Source organism: Microcaecilia unicolor, chromosome 5, assembly GCF_901765095.1.
Source record: "Microcaecilia unicolor chromosome 5, aMicUni1.1, whole genome shotgun sequence".
NCBI classification, from domain to species: Eukaryota; Metazoa; Chordata; class Amphibia; order Gymnophiona; family Siphonopidae; genus Microcaecilia; species Microcaecilia unicolor.
In genome coordinates, this window is record NC_044035.1 from 228,980,439 (window position 1) to 229,000,468 (window position 20,030).

The 20,030-nt window shown below is 45.2% G+C and overlaps 1 protein-coding gene across 2 annotated transcripts in view; it reads left to right on the top strand.

The window, feature by feature from the left end:
- Positions 1–20,030, top strand: part of BRWD1 (bromodomain and WD repeat domain containing 1) — a 523,732-nt gene that overhangs the window by 354,668 nt on the left and 149,034 nt on the right. For both annotated transcript variants that reach the window (XM_030203838.1, XM_030203839.1), the window contains exon 31: positions 10,187–10,307. In XM_030203838.1, coding sequence (XP_030059698.1) covers positions 10,187–10,307 — 121 coding nt within the window. The remainder of the gene's footprint in view (positions 1–10,186; positions 10,308–20,030) is intronic.

A 20,030-nucleotide genomic window follows, 5' to 3' on the forward strand; every position in this document is an offset into this window, starting at 1 on the left:
GTCGAGGCAGGCTCAGTCTCGGAGCTCCCTGAGAGAGTTATTATTCGATACTGAAGAGGAGCGTTCGTGGGAGTCAGAGGGAGATCCCAGATATGTTTCTTCTGATGAGTCATATGGGATTCCCGCTGAACCTTTCCTTCCACTGAAAGGAGACTCTCCTGAGAGTCTTTCCTTTACATCTTTTGTCCAGGAAATGGCTACAGCTATTCCATTCCCTATGGAGGTTGAGGATGAGCCCAGGGCTGAGATGCTTGAGGTCCTGGACTATCCTTCTCCACCTAAGGAGGCTGTGATGGCTCCCCTACATAAGGTACTGAAGGAAGTTGTTATGTGGAACTGGTCGTTCCCTCTGTCTGGCCCCGTGATCCCGAAGAAAGCTGATTCCCAGTATCAGATCCACGGTGAACCTGGATTGTTGAGGTCTCAGTTATCCCAGAATTCCATGGTGGTGGTCTCCGCCTTCAAAAGAGCCAAAAGTACTAGGGACTATGCCTCGGCACCCCCAGGCAGAGAAGCTAGGACCTTGGCGTGGCGCACCCCCTCGATGGATCTTTTTGCCACTCAGATCAGTCACAAGGTCCCTCAGTTCTGTTCCAGGCTTCAGGCCCACAACAGACTAGCGACAGATGCCTTTCTTCTATTTATTTATTTATTTATTTATTACATTTGTGCCCCACGCTTTCCAACTCAAAGCAGGTTCAATGCGGCTTACATAGTAATTGGGATTACAAAGTATTGGTGGAGAGAAATAAGTTGAGTATTATCGGAGTAATAAAAGAAATAAGAATGAAGAAATGCAGGGATGAGGGGAGTAGGAGAAGCATGAGCAAGGGTAAGTGAGCAATTGGAGGGGTAGATTAATCGGAGGGGCATGGGCAAGAGTGAGGGGAGTAGGAGAGGTGTGAGTAAGGGTAGGTGAGCATTTGGGGAGGGGTCGATGAGGTGAAAGGGGATAGAACAAGGGATAAGCAGGGGAAAATGTGGCGGGAGATGTAGTCTAGGTCGTTCTCTCCTGGATATGTGATGAATATTTACATTGGGGAACAGGCCTTATGTATGTGCATCCTCCCATACCTCTAGTAGGAAAGACTTTGGTGAAACTCAAGCAAGTCTGCGGAACCATGATCCTGATCACACCTTTCTGGCCACGTCGGATTTGGTTCCCTCTTCTTCTGGAGTTGTCTTCCTATGAACCGTGGAGATTGCAGTGTTTTCCAACCCTCATCACTCAGAACGAGGGGTTGCTTTTCATCCTCCAGTCTCTGGCTCTCACGGCCTGGATGTCGGGAGTTTAGAATTTGCCCCCATGGGTCTTTCAGAGGGTGTCTCCCAGGTTTTGCTTGCTTCCAGGAAAGATTCCACGAAAAGGTGTTACTCTTTCAAATGGAGGAGGTTTGCCATCTGGTGTGACAGCAAGGCCCTAGATCCTCTCTCTTGTCCTACACAGACCCTGTTTGAATATCTTCTACACTTGTCAGAGTCTGGTCTCAAGACTAACTCAGGGTTCACCTCATTGCAATTAGTGCTTATCTTCGGCGTGTAGAGGGTAAGCCTTTCTCTGGACAGCCTTTAGTTGTTCGCTTCATGAGAGGTTTGCTTTTGTTAAAGCCCCCTGTCAAACTTCCACCAGTGTCGTGGGATCTCAATGTCATTCTTACGCAGCTGATTTCCTGCCATCTGAAGTACTTGACCTGGAAGGTCATTTTCTCGGTGGCTGTTACTTCATCTCTTAGAGTCAGTGAGCTCCAGGCCTTAATGGTGGATGCACCTTATACTAAGTTTCTTCACAACAGAGTTGTCCTCCACACGCACCCTAAGTTCCTGCTGAAGATTGTGTTGGAGTTCCATCTGAACCAGTCGATTGTCTTGCCAACATTTTTTCCCTGTCCTCATGCCTACCGTGGCGAAAGCAGCTTGCACACCTTGGACAGCAAGAGAGCATTGGCCTTTTATGTGGAGCAGATGAAGCTCTTCAGACAGTCCGCCCAGTTGTTTGTTGCTTTCAACCCCAACAGGAGAGGAGTCGCCATCAGAAAATGCCCAATCTCCAATTGGCTACAGATTGCATATCCTTCACTTATGCCCAAGCTGGGCTGACTCTGGGGTCATGTCACAGCTTATAATGTTAGAGCCATGGCTTCGTCGGTGGCTCACTTAGCTTCCATTGAAGAGATTTGCAAGGCTGCAATGTGGTCATCAGTCCACACATTCACATCTCACTACTGCCTTCAGCGGGATACCCGACGCGACAGTCGGTTTGGACAGTCGGTGCTGCAGAATCTGTTTGGGGTTTAGAATCCAACTCCACCCACCTAGGCCCTTTTTTATTCTGTTCCAGGCTGCACTCTCAGCTGGCTGTATATAGTTTCAGGTTAATCTATGTTATGTCCTCGCCACTGGGATGCCCAATTGACCAATGTTCATTGTTTTGAGGAGCCTGGATGCTAGGGATACCCCACATGTGAAAATAAGCTGTCTGCTTGTCCTCAGAGAAAGCGAAGATACTTACCTGTAGCAGGTATTCTCCAAGGACAGCAGGCTGATTATTCTCACAATCCCTCCCACCTCCCCTTTGGAGTTATTTGTTATGCTTTTTGATTTAACTGAGGTATGCTGTCGCATGGTGGGTGGAAAGTCAGTCCGCGCATGCGCACCAGAAGACTCCAGCAAATCTTTTTTGTGTTTTTACTGCGCCAAAACGCCGGTTCCCAGGCCGACGCGTACTTTGACCCACGTGTGAGAATAATCAGCCTTCCGTCCTGGGAGAATACCTGCTACAGGTAAGTATATTCGCTTTACTAGTAGTATTAAATAAGGCTTGGATACTATATAAGAAGATTAAAAATGGTGCCAGGAGAGCTTTGCATAAAAGCTTCATAAAAGTGAAGAAATGCAATGAGTTTGTCTAAAAAATGAAGCTCTTCTGTAAATATAATAGTGACCCCACCACTCCTCCTTTCTTTGTGTGTAGTGTAAAAAAAAATGGGAAAACTGAGGTGGGGGAGGGAAGAGGAGGCAACTGAAAGTAAGTTGAATTTTCAGCAGATGTTGCTGAATTGTCATCAGTAAATAGATGTTTGATCATTAAAGATCTAGCATCAATCAATTTTTACCTCCAGAATACTAGGAAACATAATGGGATTGTCTATATAGAGTAACCCCAAATTCTCCGAGGACAAGCAGGCTGCTTGTTCTCACTGATGGGTGACGTCCACGGCAGCCCCTCCAATCGGAAACTTCACTAGCAAAGGCCTTTGCTAGCCCTCGCGCGCCGATGCGCACCGCGCATGTGCGGCCGTCTTCCCGCCCGAAACCGGCTCGTGCCAGCCAGTCTTCTTTTGTCCGCGCTCGGTACGGTCGTGTTTCGCCGTTCGTGCCCCGGAAAGTTGACCTCGCGCGTCGTTTTCGACTCGTTTCTTCAGAGAAAGTTTGTGAAAGTGTTTCGGGAAGACCCTTTTGGTTTTTCCCTTCCCGTATTTCGAGCTTTTCGCCCTGGTAAGTTTTCTTTCATCGTCGGGGTAGGCCTTAGGCCTCGGTCGAAATTTTCTTCTCCCTATTTTTGTGGTGCCTATCTTCGCCATTTCGAGTTTTGATCTCTCCGACGTGATTTTTGCGCCCATGAAATCGAAGCCTTCCAGCGGCTTCAAGAAGTGCACCCAGTGCGCCCGGGTAATCTCGCTCACTGACAGGCACGCGTCGTGTCTTCAGTGTCTGGGGGCTGGGCACCGCCCTCAAGCCTGTAGTCTGTGTTCCCTTTTACAAAAGCGGACTCAGGTAGCGAGGTTAGCCCAGTGGAACATTTTGTTCTCAGGCTCTTCGTCGGCATCGGCACCGGGGGTATCGAGTGCATCGACGTCTTCAGCGTCCAGACCTTCATCCTCGGCCGCCAGTGCATCGAGTGTATCGAGGCATCGACCCTCTGCATCGGCGCTGAGACATCGGACGACTGTATCGACGTCGGTGGTACCGGGACCTCGTCTGCTGATGTCGTTGGACGGTGGTGCTTCGTCTGGAGTGCAGGTGAGGGCTGTCCATTCCCCTGCTGGTGGCGGTGAGCCTTCGGGTGGGTCTCCCCCTACCCTGAGGGCTCCTGCGTTACAGCCCCCCCCGAGACCGACCCTCTTCGGTCTCGGCCCCGAGGAAGAGACGGCTGGATTCTACGTCCTCGTCGGTGCCGGGAAGCGCCGGTGACGTGCTTCGCTCCAAAAAATCGAAGAAGCATCGACACTGGTCCCCTTCCCGTGTCGGCACCGAGAGCTCTGGGTCGCCGAGGGAGTCGGCACCCAGCAGGCATCGGCACCGAGAGGACCGCTCACCCTCTGTCCAAGAGGTGTCGATGCGCTCCACTCTGGACAGCCCAGAACAGCCTCCACGCCCGGAACAGACTCTGACATCGACGCCTGCATCGACCTCCATGCCTTTTTCTGCAGCCGCTCTGAACGAGAGCCTCCGGGCCGTTCTCCCAGAGATCCTGGGAGAGCTGTTGCGCCGTACCCCTCCGGTACCGGGGGTGCTTGCGCCTCCGGTACCGTCGAGCGTGGCGCCGGCTGGTCCATCGCCCGGGGTGAGGTCTCCGGCGTCGGTGCCGCGTGCGGTACCGACTGCGGTCGCCTCCCAGGAAGGCTCCCCGACTACGTCGGCGGAGGGAGCTTCGCCGGTGCGGGCGAGGGAGTCTACCTCTCGACGCTCCCACCATGGCCGGGGTTCCACGGAGTCGAGCCGGGCACGGTTGCAGACACAGGTCCGTGAACTTGTGTCTGACACCGAGGGTGAGGCCTCGTGGGAAGAAGAGGAAGACATCAGATATTTCTCTGACGAGGAGTCTGAGGGTCTTCCTTCTGATCCCACTCCCTCTCCTGAAAGACAGCTTTCTCCTCCCGAGAGTCTGTCTTTCGCTTCCCTTGTCCTGGAGATGTCTACGGCCATCCCCTTCCCGGTGGTTGTGGAGGACGAGCCCAGGGCTGAAATGTTTGAGCTCCTGGACTATCCTTCTCCACCTAAGGAAGCGTCCACAGTACCCATGCATCATGTCCTAAAAAAGACATTGCTGGCGAACTGGACCAAGCCATTAACTAACCCCCACATTCCCAAGAAGATTGAGTCCCAGTACCAGATCCATGGGGACCCAGAGCTGATGCGCACTCAGTTGCCTCATGACTCTGGAGTTGTGGATTTGGCCCTAAAGAAGGCCAAGAGTTCTAGGGAGCATGCTTCGGCGCCCCCGGGCAAGGACTCTAGAACCTTGGACTCCTTTGGGAGGAAGGCCTACCATTCTTCTATGCTCGTGGCCAAAATCCAGTCCTACCAGCTCTACACGAGCATACATATGCGGAACAATGTGCGGCAGTTGGCGGGCTTGGTGGATGCGCTCCCCTCTGAGCAAGCCAAGCCTTTTCAGGAGGTGGTCAGGCAGCTGAAGGCGTGCAGAAACTTCCTGGCCAGAGGGGTGTATGACACCTTTGATGTTGCGTCCAGGGCCGCTACTCAAGGTGTGGTGATGCGCAGACTCTCAGGGCTGCGTGCCTCCGACCTGGAGAATAGAATCCAGCAGCGGATTGCGGATTCGCCTTGCCGTGCGGATAATATTTTTGGAGAGAAAGTCGAACAGGTGGTAGAGCAGCTCCACCAGCGGGACACCGCATTCGACAAGTTCTCCCGCCAGCAGCCTTCAGCCTCTACCTCTACAGGTAGAAGATTTTTTGGGGGAAGGAAGACTGTTCCCTACTCTTCTGGTAAGCGTTGGTACAATCCTCCTTCTCGACAGCCTGCGGCCCAGGCTAAGCCCCAGCGCGCTCGCTCTCGTCAGCAGCGTGCGCCTCAGCAAGGCCCCTCAGCTCCCCAGCAAAAGCAAGGGACGAGCTTTTGACTGGCTCCAGCAGAGCATAGCCGACATCCAAGTGTCAGTGCCGGGCGACCTGCCAGTCGGAGGGAGGTTGAAAGCTTTTCACCAAAGGTGGCCTCTCATAACCTCCGACCAGTGGGTTCTTCAAATAGTCCGGCAAGGATACACCCTCAATTTGGCCTCAAAACCTCCAAATTGTCCACCGGGAGCTCAGTCTTACAGCTTCCAGCACAAGCAGGTACTTGCAGAGGAACTCTCCGCCCTTCTCAGCGCCAATGCGGTCGAGCCCGTGCCCTCCGGGCAGGAAGGGCTGGGATTCTATTCCAGGTACTTCCTTGTGGAAAAGAAAACAGGGGGGATGCGTCCCATCCTAGACCTAAGGGACCTGAACAAATATCTGGTCAAAGAAAAGTTCAGGATGCTTTCCCTGGGCACCCTTCTTCCCATGATTCAGGAAAACGATTGGCTATGCTCTCTGGACTTGAAGGATGCCTACACACACATCCCGATACTGCCAGCTCACAGACAGTATCTGCGATTTCAGCTGGGCACACGTCACTTCCAGTACTGTGTGCTACCCTTTGGGCTCGCCTCTGCGCCCAGGGTGTTCACAAAGTGCTTGGCTGTAGTAGCAGCGGCACTTCGCAGGCTGGGGGTGCACGTGTTCCCATATCTCGACGATTGGCTGGTGAAGAACACATCCGAGGCAGGAGCCCTGCAGTCCATGCAGATGACTATTCGCCTCCTGGAGCTACTGGGGTTTGTGATAAATTATCCAAAGTCCCATCTTCTCCCAGTGCATAAACTCGAATTCATAGGAGCTCTGCTGGATTCTCGGACTGCTCGCGCCTCTCTCCCAGAGGCGAGAGCCAACAACTTGTCCCTCGTCTCGCGGGTGCGAGCGTCACAGCAGATCACAGCTCGGCAGATGTTGAGATTGCTGGGCCACATGGCCTCCACAGTTCATGTGACTCCCATGGCCCACCTTCACATGAGATCTGCCCAATGGACCCTAGCTTCCCAGTGGTTTCAGGCTGCTGGGGATCTAGAAGACGTGATCCACCTGTCCACGAGTTTTCTCAAATCCCTGTGTTGGTGGACGATTTTGTCCAATTTGACTCTGGGACATCCTTTCCAAATTCCTCAGCCACAAAAAGTGCTGACCACGGATGCGTCTCTCCTGGGATGGGGAGCTCATGTCGATGGGCTTCACACCCAAGGAAGCTGGTCCCTCCAGGAACGCGATCTGCAGATCAATCTTCTGGAGTTGTGAGCGATCTGGAACGCTCTGAAGGCTTTCAGAGATCGGCTGTCCCACCAAATTATCCAAATTCAGACAGACAACCAGGTTGCCATGTACTACGTCAACAAGCAGGGGGGCACCGGATCTCGCCCCCTGTGTCAGGAAGCCGTCAGAATGTGGCTCTGGGCTCGCCGTCACGGCATGGTGCTCCAAGCCACATATCTGGCAGGCGTAAACAACAGTCTGGCTGACAGGTTGAGCAGGATTATGCAACCTCACGAGTGGTCGCTCAATTCCCGTGTAGTGCGACAGATCTTCCAAGTGTGGGGCACCCCCTTGGTAGACCTCTTCGCATCTCGAGCCAAACACAAAGTCCCTCAGTTCTGTTCCAGGCTTCAGGCCCACGGCAGACTGGCATCGGATGCCTTCCTCCTGGATTGGGGGGAGGGTCTGCTGTATGCTTATCCTCCCATACCTCTGGTGGGGAAGACTTTGTTGAAACTCAAGCAAGACCAAGGCACCATGATTCTGATTGCTGCTTTTTGGCCGCGTCAGATCTGGTTCCCTCTTCTTCTGGAGTTATCCTCCGAAGAACCGTGGAGATTGGAGTGTTTTCCGACCCTCATCACGCAGGACGAAGGGGCGCTTCTGCATCCCAACCTCCGGTCCCTGGCTCTCACGGCCTGGATGTTGAGAGCGTAAACTTTGCCTCTTTGGGTCTGTCAGAGGGTGTCTCCTGCATCTTGCTTGCTTCCAGGAAAGATTCCACTAAGAGGAGTTACTTCTTTCTATGGAGGAGGTTTGCCGTGTGGTGTGACAGCAAGGCCCTAGATCCTCGCTCTTGTCCTACACAGACCCTATACCTTCTGCACTTGTCTGAGTCTGGTCTCAAGACCAACTCTGTAAGGGTTCACCTTAGTGCAATCAGTGCATACCATTACCGTGTGGAAGGTAAGCCGATCTCAGGACAGCCTTTAGTTGTTCGCTTCATGAGAGGTTTGCTTTTGTCAAAGCCCCCTGTCAAACCTCCTACAGTGTCATGGGATCTCAATGTCGTTCTCACCCAGCTGATGAAACCTCCTTTTGAGCCACTGATTTCCTGTCATCTGAAGTACTTGACCTGGAAGGTCATTTTCTTGGTGGCAGTTACTTCAGCTCGTAGAGTCAGTGAGCTTCAGGCCCTGGTAGCCCAGGCCCCTTACACCAAATTTCATCATAACAGAGTAGTCCTCCGCACTTACCCTAAGTTCTTGCCAAAGGTTGTGTCGGAGTTCCATCTGAACCAGTCAATTGTCTTGCCAACATTCTTTCCCCATCCTCATTCCTGCCCTGCTGAACGTCAGCTGCACACATTGGACTGCAAGAGAGCATTGGCCTTCTATCTGGAGCGGACACAGCCCAACAGACAGTCCTCCCAATTGTTTGTTTCTTTTGATCCCAACAGGAGGGGAGTGGCTGTGGGAAAACGCACCATATCCAATTGGCTAGCAGATTGCATTTCCTTCACTTACGCCCAGGCTGGGCTGGCTCTTGAGGGTCATGTCACGGCTCATAATGTCAGAGCCATGGCAGCGACGGTAGCCCACTTGAAGTCAGCCACTATTGAAGAGATCTGCAAAGCTGCGACGTGGTCATCTGTCCACACATTCACATCTCATTACTGCCTGCAGCAGGATACCCGACGCGACAGTCGGTTCGGGCAGTCAGTGCTTCAGAATCTGTTCAGGGTTTAGAATCCAACTCCACCCCCCTAGGCCCATGTTTGTTCTGTTCCAGGCTGCACTCTCAGTTAGTTGGTAAATTTTTTAGGTCAATCTCAGTTATGTCCTCGCCGTTGCGAGGCCCAATTGACCATGGTTGTTGTTTTGAGTGAGCCTGGGGGCTAGGGATACCCCATCAGTGAGAACAAGCAGCCTGCTTGTCCTCGGAGAAAGCGAATGCTACATACCTGTAGAAGGTATTCTCCGAGGACAGCAGGCTGATTGTTCTCACAAACCCGCCCGCCTCCCCTTTGGAGTTGTGTCTTCCCTAGTCTTTGTCTTGCTACATATGAGACTGGCCGGCACGAGCCGGTTTCGGGCGGGAAGACGGCCGCGCATGTGCGGTGCGCATCGGCGCGCGAGGGCTAGCAAAGGCCTTTGCTAGTGAAGTTTCCGATTGGAGGGGCTGCCGTGGACGTCACCCATCAGTGAGAACAATCAGCCTGCTGTCCTCGGAGAATACCTTCTACAGGTATGTAGCATTCGCTTTATCATGGCTTTGTATAAGGCAACAAGGACATGTCAAAATATTGAATTGTCAAGAAGTAAAATGTCTGTGTCACTGCAGACTACAGAAAACAGATATGCTGTGGATGAAACATAGCTTAGATGAAAAAGCAGCAAGGTAGAAAATGAGAAACCTAATGATCAGGGAGAGTAGGAACACACTCAGAAAGTGCACAAAAGATGCTTTAAGTGCTGCCAAAGAAGTGGTTGGCCTGCTAAATGAGATTTAAGCAGGTAGGAGCCTCTGTTGCCCACTTAAATCAATTTGAATATCAGGCCACAGGTTGGAAACTATTCTCTTACACCATGCTAGAATATTGAGTCTGTAATAAGAGAAACGTTCACTCTACTATTTTAATACTAGTTTGTGCTGCAACTAGAGTTCCTTGTATGTTCCCTGTGAAATCATCAGCCAGGCCTAAGTTGGTATGGTAACAGAGTGTATAGTTAAAGGAGTAATGGAGGTATAAAATTGCAAAAATTATGAGCTCACTCTTATCAATAGATCACACCATGAGTGTAACAGAAATGAAAGTAAAATATACATTTATAGTTAAAGTGCACTACTGCGTTAGTACTTGCTAACTCAGTTAACACACATTAGTAGTAGTAACTAGGCACCATTGTATAAAATGGGACCAGTGGTAAATTGTGCATTAACGGCAGGTAGAGCACATTAGTAACGCTACCTGAAAGGAGTTCTCTGGTCATATGGAGAAATTGATGATTTTAGTAACATTGCAGCTGTTGAATTAGTAGGAGTTAATATATTTAAAAGTTAATCATATGTTCATACAAAACTGTTACATATTATGATATGCACTGTTTTAACAGGTATTGCAACTGCTTTTGCTGCTCCAGTTGATTTGCAAACCTATCCTACATACTGTATGGTGGTGGCTTATCCTACAGACCTCAGCACAATTCGGATGAGGCTGGTGAGCCGGTTTTACAGGCAAGTCTGAAAGTAGACACCCTATCCCACCATCTTTGTAATAGATGCCATTTTAAAAATAATGTAGAGGAAACTTGATGGGGTGGGAAGTCAGAGGTATTCTATGAGGAATGACAGAGACTTGCTGAAAAATAAAATTTGTCAAATATGCTTCACAAAATCAACTGCTACATATAAAGGCACTGGGCTCTGATAGTTTATTAAAAATTCTTATATGCCACCTACTATTCCCCAAAGAGGCTATCAAAACAGTTACAACAAAAACATAGCAATTTATATCATTAAAGACATTAAAACAGCAAACATTAGGTATAAATGTTATTTTTAGAGTAATTTTATAACAGATTGCCTAGGTTGGGAGTCAAAATAGTCACCTATTGTAAGCCTGTTATCTAAAGACAGGCACCCGTTACTGAAGAAAAATAAGCAGATCCCAGAATAACATTCTCTTGTGCAGAAATTATTTATTAGTAAAAGAACTCAACGTGGTCCACTTTTCACCCACTACAGGGCTGCCTCCAGGAGCATGACTAAAAGAATAACATATTAATAAAAATGTTCAAATGTTTCAACAGTTGATTTTGATGCAACTTATTGTAAGAAAACCTAATAAAAACAAAAATAAAAGTATATGCATATTGTGTGGGAACCCTCTGATGTAGTATGCACAAACAAAATACAACAACAGAAGCGTATAAATTAAATCAGCATACTGGTACAGTAATTTCATGCATAACAGAGCAGTTCAAAACATATCAGAATATTGTACATCATGCAGTACACCAGATGAGTCACTAATGGCCAGCATAACATATCAGAGCCCTTAAAGCCAGATACATACCAATAAAAGGTCAGAAGCACTAAACTTGACAGGTCCCCTTTAAGCTAATATTACAGCACTACTTGTGGTATAGAAGAAACAACAAGCCATTAGAAAGGGTTACTACTAAAAAAAAAAAAAAATTCCACACAAAAGCATGTGTTTCAAATAAGAGGGGCTGCTGGGAAAGACCATTTATATCCTACTTCCTCAATCTAAAACACATAGAATTAAAAAGAAAAATACCAAACCAAATAAAGTATAAATAAATGAAAAACTATTTTACAAAAGCTCAAAAACTGTGTACCAATGATGTCATACATGTGTCCAATAGAAGAATATCCAGGAAGCTTTAAGCTACTTCTAATGATTAAAAAAAGCACTATATATGATGCAGGTAAATATAAAATACTTTTTATGTGCCATTTAAAAAGAAAAAAATTGTTAAAAGGAAAAATTTTAAAGCGGAAACTGCCCATGACAAAAATTTAAAATCGGTCAAATTAAAAAAGTAATGAATACAGGATGGTTATAGCTCCTCACTCAAAGGGCTACATGAAGCAACTACAGTAGAAATGTGCCATATATTACAGTACTTAATATATGCATATAAAAAAAGAAAACAAGCAGATTAAAGAGGTCCATTTATAAGAACAAAGTGATAAGTAACTAAAATCAAGAAGTTCCTACAAAAAAAATACAATTAAAATCAAGGAGTTGATACATAGAAACAACATTTCGTATATATATTATAAGGCAACAGCAAGCTCAAGTTCTCAGAGACCTTTAGAGCTCACAATGTCAAAATCAAAAATTAATTTCTAATTTATCCTAACACATTGAACACATCCCCTCCTCTACATGGGGTTGTTGGTTTCATAAGTACAAAAAATCTGTATTCTTCAAATTTGTGATTTCTTTGAATAGAATGTTCCACCAATGGTTTCTCTGTAGCCTTTCTGTTGATAGCGCTACAACATGCAACAAGCCTCTAATGCATGTTTTGTTGTACCACAAGGGCTGTATCCAGTATAAATAACCTTCTCAGACTTGCAGTTAATGAAATGTCATAATGTGAATTGCTTGCCTATCACTGGGTGAGTGATACATTTGGTTTTAATATTAACACAACAAACTAAGCAGTTCCTGCCAGGATAATGACCATTAATTGTAGGTTCTATTCTCTTGAAAGGTCTTGGGATTTCTGAAGGTGCTAAAAGGTTTCACATTTTTTTCTATACACTATTATAGCTCACTGTCTGAAAGAGCTTCAGTGTTACAATGTGCTAATGCTTTTTTAAAATATGTACAATGTTCTTAGTCATGTGATAAACTTAAGAGTGCAAACAATCTTCTGCTTTTTTTTTTCTCTTACTTTCAACAACTCACTTCTATCCATTATATCCCCCCCACCCCCGATTAATCTATCAGGATATCTTTGTTCAAAAATTATTTTTCTCAATCACTTGGCATCCTTTCAAACACTATTCCGAGCATAAATGCTTGATTATTAAAAACTGGCTGTAGGGCAAATTATATTTGAGCCCTACTGTGACTTCAAAATGTAACAATTTGTTGACATCAGTAGGTTTTCTATAAACAGTAGTAACAATTTTCCCTTACGATTTTAGATGAGAATATCAAAGAAAGCTATTTATTTTTTACTAAAATTAATCTAAAGAACAGTGGTATTCGTTGGTGAATACTCTTCCAATATTAATAATTGAAAGTATGGAGTCCCCTATGCTGTTGTATAATATTGAAGGAAAAGACTTCAGTTACTCTGCTTTTTTTGTGTATTGTTACACTTTATCTGCCGGGCAAGCTTCCTCATTAGTCAGAAAAACCTCCAATAATTTGATCCCTGTGATGGTGCAATAATTATTGGTAGCTGTTATTTTTATCTCTGCTATTCCGCACTGCTACTTTTTATTTATTTTTTTAATTTGTAGAGACTGTTTATTGAACACAGGTTACAATACAATAATTGAAACGTACAATATAGAAAAATAACCTGTCACAATCTGAACCTGGGCCCCCAAAAGTTTGCTGGTTTGACTGGCGAGGTTCCCTAAGCCCCACCAGCAGCAGATTTCCTGCATCGATATTTGCTGCCTGCCCTGCTTCCCTCACGCACATGCTCAGTTTTAATGAAATTGAGTATGCGCGAGCTTCGCGTATGCTCAATTTGACTAAAACTGAGCATGTGCACGAGGGAGAGGGAAGCAGGGCAGGCAGCAAAGCGCCAAGTATCACCACAGGAAGGCTTCTGCTGACGAGGCTTGGGGACCCCTGCCAGCCCAGATATGGGGGGTTGGGGCGGGAGGAGGTGGGGCAAAATGTTGCCCCCCCCCCCACACTTTCAGCTCAGCCACCCCTCCCCCCCCAAAAAAAATTGAGGTTTAGCTACACCTCTGAAATAAAGTACTAAGTAGGAAGGGCCAGGACGTTCGATAGGCTTTTTCTGCATTTGTGCCTAATATCGGGGCCCAGCTCTACCTGGCCTCGAGTGGTATGAATCATATGTAGCACCCGCCAATGTTATCAAATGTTTGGCGCCCCAGGATAAAGCCAGTCTGATCATCTTGGTCAAGGGTGGGCATATAAACCTGTAAGTAAGTGGCCAAAAGTTTGGTAAAAATCTTAATTGGTACCAAGCAAGGAGATAGGCCGATAAGGACCCATGACTGGTTTTAAAATCGGTCATGGCAGCCAACCTCCATGAGTGAGGAAACTTGTCCCCATCCTGCAAGCTATTAAGCATGCATGTTAGGGGTTTTACCAGGAGCCCTCGGAAACACTTGGTTAGTGAACCAAGGCCCGGAGCTTTACCTAGAGCAATGATTTTATAGCCTGTAGGAACTCATCCTCACTGATGGGCATTGATAAGACATCAGCCTCCCTAGGGGTCAGACTAGGCAGATTCGCGCCGACCAAGTAATCATCCACTGTGCCCACCTTGGAGCAGTTTCAGGTGTATATAAATTCTTTTCACTGGAGGTCTCTATGCTCGACTCCCATTGGATCTTTATTTGCCAGGATATGGTTCCTAACTTTCCTTTGTTTTAATTTATGGGCCAAAAGACGACCTGCTGTATTGCCTGTTTCAAAATATTCCTGTTGTAAGGATTGCATTTTTTCCACATCTGCTCAAGTTCCAGATCTTGAAGGAGGGCGGCGTTTATGCTGTTGGTCTGGTTGAACCAGCTGCTGCTGCTGCATGGACTCTTGCTTTTGTGCTCATTGCTTGCACCTATAGACCCTCAATGAAATAACTTTCCCTTGCAGGACTGCCTTCAGAAACTTCTAGTGGAAATATCTGGCTGATCATTAAGCTCAATATATTCTTTAAAAGCGCCTTTCATCTGTGTCACATTGTGCGGGTCCAACAGGAGACTGTGATCAAACTGCCAATACCGAGTACCATGAGTCTCAGCAACCTCCTGGACTGAAAGCTAAACTGGGGCAGTATCAGACTATAGGTGGAGCTCAATGACAGCATTCCGAATCCAGAGAAGAACTGATAAATCCACCCCCAAAAAATAAATTCTAGAGTGGGATTTGTGCATCCCCAAGTAGTAAATATAATCTCGCTCCCTTGGGTGGAAATGCCTCCAAGGGTCAACCAGGTCTCACATGGAGAAAAGAGCATGCAACTGCTGCCTATCTGCATGGCCATATTGGATCCCTGAGACTGAGTTTTTTTAAAGCCGGATCATAAGTAATGTTAAATTGCCCCTGAAGATCAAAGCTGCCTCCATGTGAGATTTTATGTATATTTAAGATTGTCTCCACTAGAAATATATAAAGAGAGCTTTCCTTTGAAAATCTGGACTGGAATGGAGAAGTCTGTGCATATATTAAATAAAAGGAAGTTTTCAGCCCAGGGAATTTACCCTATTAAATTACCTGGGCAAATTCCTTTGAAAACTGTCCTAATACTGTCTCCACTGTGTATACTTTCAGAACTGTTAAAGCTAAATATTAAATTTTTCTTCAATTTTTTTCACTTGTAAAACTTGTAAATTTATACCTCATACATGTTACCTTTAAATCTCACTCTATGGGGCAGTCCACCCTTTGGCTTTTCTGGTTCGTACAAGAGACTGGAGAGGGAATATGATTTGCTTAGCTTCGCTGGTTCTCTGCCCACTGCTGCAGAGCTGCTAAGTTACTTCATTCCAATAGGGAGATTTTTTTGGCCAGTCCTGTTTTTCAATTTGCATCCCAATTCAATGCTTAAATGCCTGATACCACTATTTGAAATCAATGCTTCAGGTCCCATAATGTACCAGGTCGGGTTGTCAGAAATTCGGGATTTGCTCAGAGAGATGCGGTAGCTGTATTGGTCCACTTTTAAAGGTAATCAATAAAAATAGAATAAAACATAAAAAAGAAAATAAGATACCTTTTTTTATTGGACTAACTTAATATGTTTTTTTGATTTTTAGGAAATGGCAACTCTCCAGCTCTAACCATTAAGCTTCTGTATTCAAAGCATGTACTTGCATAGTCCACATACTCACTCACAGTCTATTACTACTACTACTACTTAACATTTCTAAAGCGCTACTAGGGTTACGCAGCGCTGTACAATTTAACATAGAAAGACAATCCCTGCTCAAAGAGCTTACAATCTAAAGGACACGTGAACAGTCAGACCGATAGGGGCAGACAAATTGGGGCAGTCTGGAATTCCTGCTATCATACTCATAGCTAGGCTCTGCACTTTTTCCTGCTACTTTTGGAGAGGTGAAATGTGTGAGGAGGGGAGGGGGCAGTGGTGAGAAGTAATAAATTTTGGGAGGAGTCCATCGTAGGAGAGCCCACAGATTTGTTTGTCTAGGACCCAATATAGTGTTAATCCAGCCTTTAGAACACCTGCTACAGGTGAGTAACTTTGTTCTGTGATACCTAAGCTAGGAAAAGATTGCCTAAACATGAACTCATATAGGCCTATTATTTAAATCAAGACATAGAGAAGGTAATTAAAGAATCCTTTCTCATCATCTACATGCAAATAGCAGTATTACACATATAAATACAATACACACATAAATGCCGATTTGAGACTGTTGCTGTTTACACATATGGTTGCCCCAGAACACACAGATTCAAAGGGGTGTGATTTTTAGGCAGGGCAAAAAATTGTTTCCCATTTTAGAATTTACATGTGGAAAACCCTGAAGGAAGACTTTCTTTTTCAACATGTGCTTATGGAATTGATGCTCCGGCCTACAAGTACACATACTGCATTCAACAGTGCCTTTTCTAAAACAGGCTGTTGTGAACATTCCAATTCCTACCTAGAGGTCCTATCCACTTCCAATCCAATATGATTTACTTATGCACTCTTATTTGTAATAATTGTAAAATTATTATTCCGTTATGATTGCTTTGATATTCTACTTACCCATCTGTATCTATATTTTGAAATTCTTATCCTATAATGTGTACATGTTGCTATAACATTTTGTGAGCCACATTGAGCCTGCAAATAGGTGGGGAAATGTGGGATACAAGTGCAGCAAATAAATAAATATATGTTAGTATTCTGTATATATACCAGCAAGCAGGCTCAAATATGTACTACCAAAGAACAAGTGGGATTTATGCTAATAGAAAATACGTTGGTGTATGGAAGGTACAGTGTCTTGTAAAAGTGTTAACCACCCTTGTATATTTCATATTTTGTTGTTAAAGATAAATACATATAATAGGCACATGTTTCACTGATGTACACAACATGCTCTACATTTTCAACATGAAAGAACAAAATATTCAAAAAGGTAAGAATGTATTAAAAGTATTGATTTTATAGATAGGTTTTATCACCCCTTGGCTCAATACTGATAAAAACACCTTTTCTAGTAAAAACACCCATGAGTTATTTGGGATAAATATTGTGACTGACTGGATGTGTTACGAAGAGTGAAAAGGGAAGACATCAGATATTTCTATCTGGATTCCCAAGAACCCTAGCTCAAAGCTAAATACTAGCTTATTAGAACCATGGTATGGACTAGAACATTGCTCCTGTTTTGGGCAGATATAGAAATCCTTACCTGACCTGGCCAAAAACAGCCCTGGGAGCGAATGTACACGCTCAGAGTTTGAGCCATGGAGGAGGAGACTGGTAGCAGCAACTTACCCAGCCCTGCAGGCAAGCCCGTTTTAGGGGAAGACACCATAATCAGGCTAGGAAAGGTAGTTTCTAGCACCAGGCACCAAACTACCTGGATGGCTCTGAGGTATTTCCCGGTGAACAGGGAAAGGGAGGGGCTCAGAACTCACAAGAGCTCCTGGGCAGCTACGAAAGCAGTATACCAGGGAAGCACAGCCAGGGAAGTAGAGCCTTGCTCTGAGTTGGAATCCATGGATACTTCGGTTTGTCCCACAGACTCTCTTTGAGGGCATGGACATTGATAATTGAAGAATCTAGGGTGCAGATGCTCAAAACTGTTTAGGATAGCACCAGAAAAATACACTACAACAGCGCTGTAGCACAGCTTCCTAATGCTCAGTGCTAATGACATGCAAATTTAGGCGTGCTTTTAGTGTTGAGCAGTAGAGTTGTTTTGAAGTGGGGGGGGGGGGGGGGAACAGTACCTGGCATCTGTGCTGGAGTTGTGCGTTAAGCACAGCTCTTCAGCGAATGCCTAGAACAGGGGTGGGGTGGGGGGGAGGGAAGGAGGAGGAAGAGGAGCTGTCCTGCTACGTCCAAGCACAAGAGTGCATAGCAGAAATGCATTTGAACAGAAAAAGTTACATTTCTCTTAAGCACATAGCACAAATGTATCCAATCCAAAGCTAGACTAGTTAGCGTTCTCTTCTTGAAGGAGAACTCTGTGCAGGCAGGTCCTGCAGCTGCTCCCCACTGAGGTTATCCGGTTGCTCTTATGTTAGGACAATAAAACGGACAAATTGTTTACTGTTGTACAGGGACGTACCAATCACAATCAATAATGACCTGAGCACTTAATTATTATTAATCACAGGAGCAGAGAAAGCAACCTGTCAAAATATAATTTATCTCAAGGGCCATCAGAATTTACAGCATCAATGCTGCTACTAAAACTTTCAAGCAGCTATATGCAAATCTTCATCGATTCAGATTTTACATTTTTTTTTTTCAAAAAGGTCCACTTATTCATACATCAATTAAAAAATTTTTTTTTTAACTATGACACAAGGTGCAACCAAATATAGTTATTTCAAAAGCTTTTTCAAAAAGCTCATGTTACTGAGGTGGCAGCTGATTTCAAAGTTGAGAGAACCTCCACCAACATTGCCAGTTTTTGAATCTTCCACAGGGAAGAGGTTCACTAAAAGACAATACAGAAAAGTAAAACTCTCCAAGTGGATAATAATAAAAAAAAAATAACAAGCTCATGTCACCCTCTTCCAGATAATTACTCACATTACCAACACCAGCATATTTCTCTCATACAAAGAAAATGACTGCGGTGTTTTTTTTTTTTGGATGCCGGTAGTTAAATAGGAAGCAGCTGACTAGCGAGTAATGAATTCTGATTGGTTTATAAAGCACATCCCCATTGCCAATCAAATTAAAAAGCACCATTCGAAATCTGAATTCAGCCCCATAGGAAAAAGAGTTTTAAAAAAGAAAATCCAACACTGTTCTTTGTAATTTAATAGTTGTTCCAGATTACCACCCTAACACAACACTATGTAGAATGCGCCATCTCATGTCGCTGATTTGATGGTGAAAATCCTGCCAGTGTTGTACCAACAGAACTGACACTACATTGTTCTTAATTTATGTTCCGTAGTCTGACTCTATTAGGGCGACTGGAGCACCCTATATACATTAACTGGCAAGGACAAATGATCATGTACACAGAATTTCTTGTTTGACAAGTGGTGTACGTATGAGAAGTTATACAACGTGAAGTAATCCGATGTCTCCAATCTGCCCCCTTCTATCGTGGTAGAACACCATTGGCACTCACCACACTTAAAGTGGCCCAACTTGTCAGAGTCCAAAGTGGCATAATCAAGGCGTTTGTACGATAACAATTCCACCAATTGTTTTGCTGCGCTGAAACGCACAAATAGGATGTTCCTGAAAACATTCGTGAATTTGTAAAATTTTCCAATGTGCACGAATATTCTGATTCATTTTGGAACTTAAATAAGAAAAAGGTAATACAGCAACAAGTTTGTCTTCAACATTTTGTTTATATTGTAACAGCAGATCACATTATGAAAACTTGGCTCTTAGATACGCTTTTAAGGTGAGCAGTGGAGTTCCTCAGAGGTCGGTGCTGGGGCTGTTTCTGTTTGATATATTTGTGAGAGATATTACTGCAGGGTTGGAAGGAAAGGTTTGCCTTTTTGCGGATGAAACGAAGATAGCCAATAGAGTGGATATCCTGGAGGGAATAGAAACAATGAGAAGGGATCTCCAAACACTGGAAGATTGTCAGATGGTCTGGCAGTTAAAAATTTAATGCCAAAAAGTGCAGAGTGATGCACTTGTAGTGCAGAAACCCAAAAGAGAGATTCCGGCTAGGAGGGGAGAGATTAGTAAGCTCTACTCAGGAGAGAGACCTTGGGGTGATGGTGTCCAAGGATCTGACAGTGAAGAAAGAATGCGACAAGCAGGTGGCCGTGACTGATGAAGGATTGAAGTCTGATGAGTGTTACTTTAATTAGCATACCACAGACTAATCCGTAGGGTGCTGTATTACCACAGATCTCTGAGGCCTTTTTCCCTTATTTGTATTAAAATAGAATTATGTTGGTAGATACTTAACACTTCATGGCTGCTGTTCTGCAAAACAATCTTTTACCAATATTGAGTAAAGAGATATGAAGACTTGTGCAATCAAGACTTCTTTGTTTTATTTACTTTTGAATATTTAAATTGTTCTTTCGAG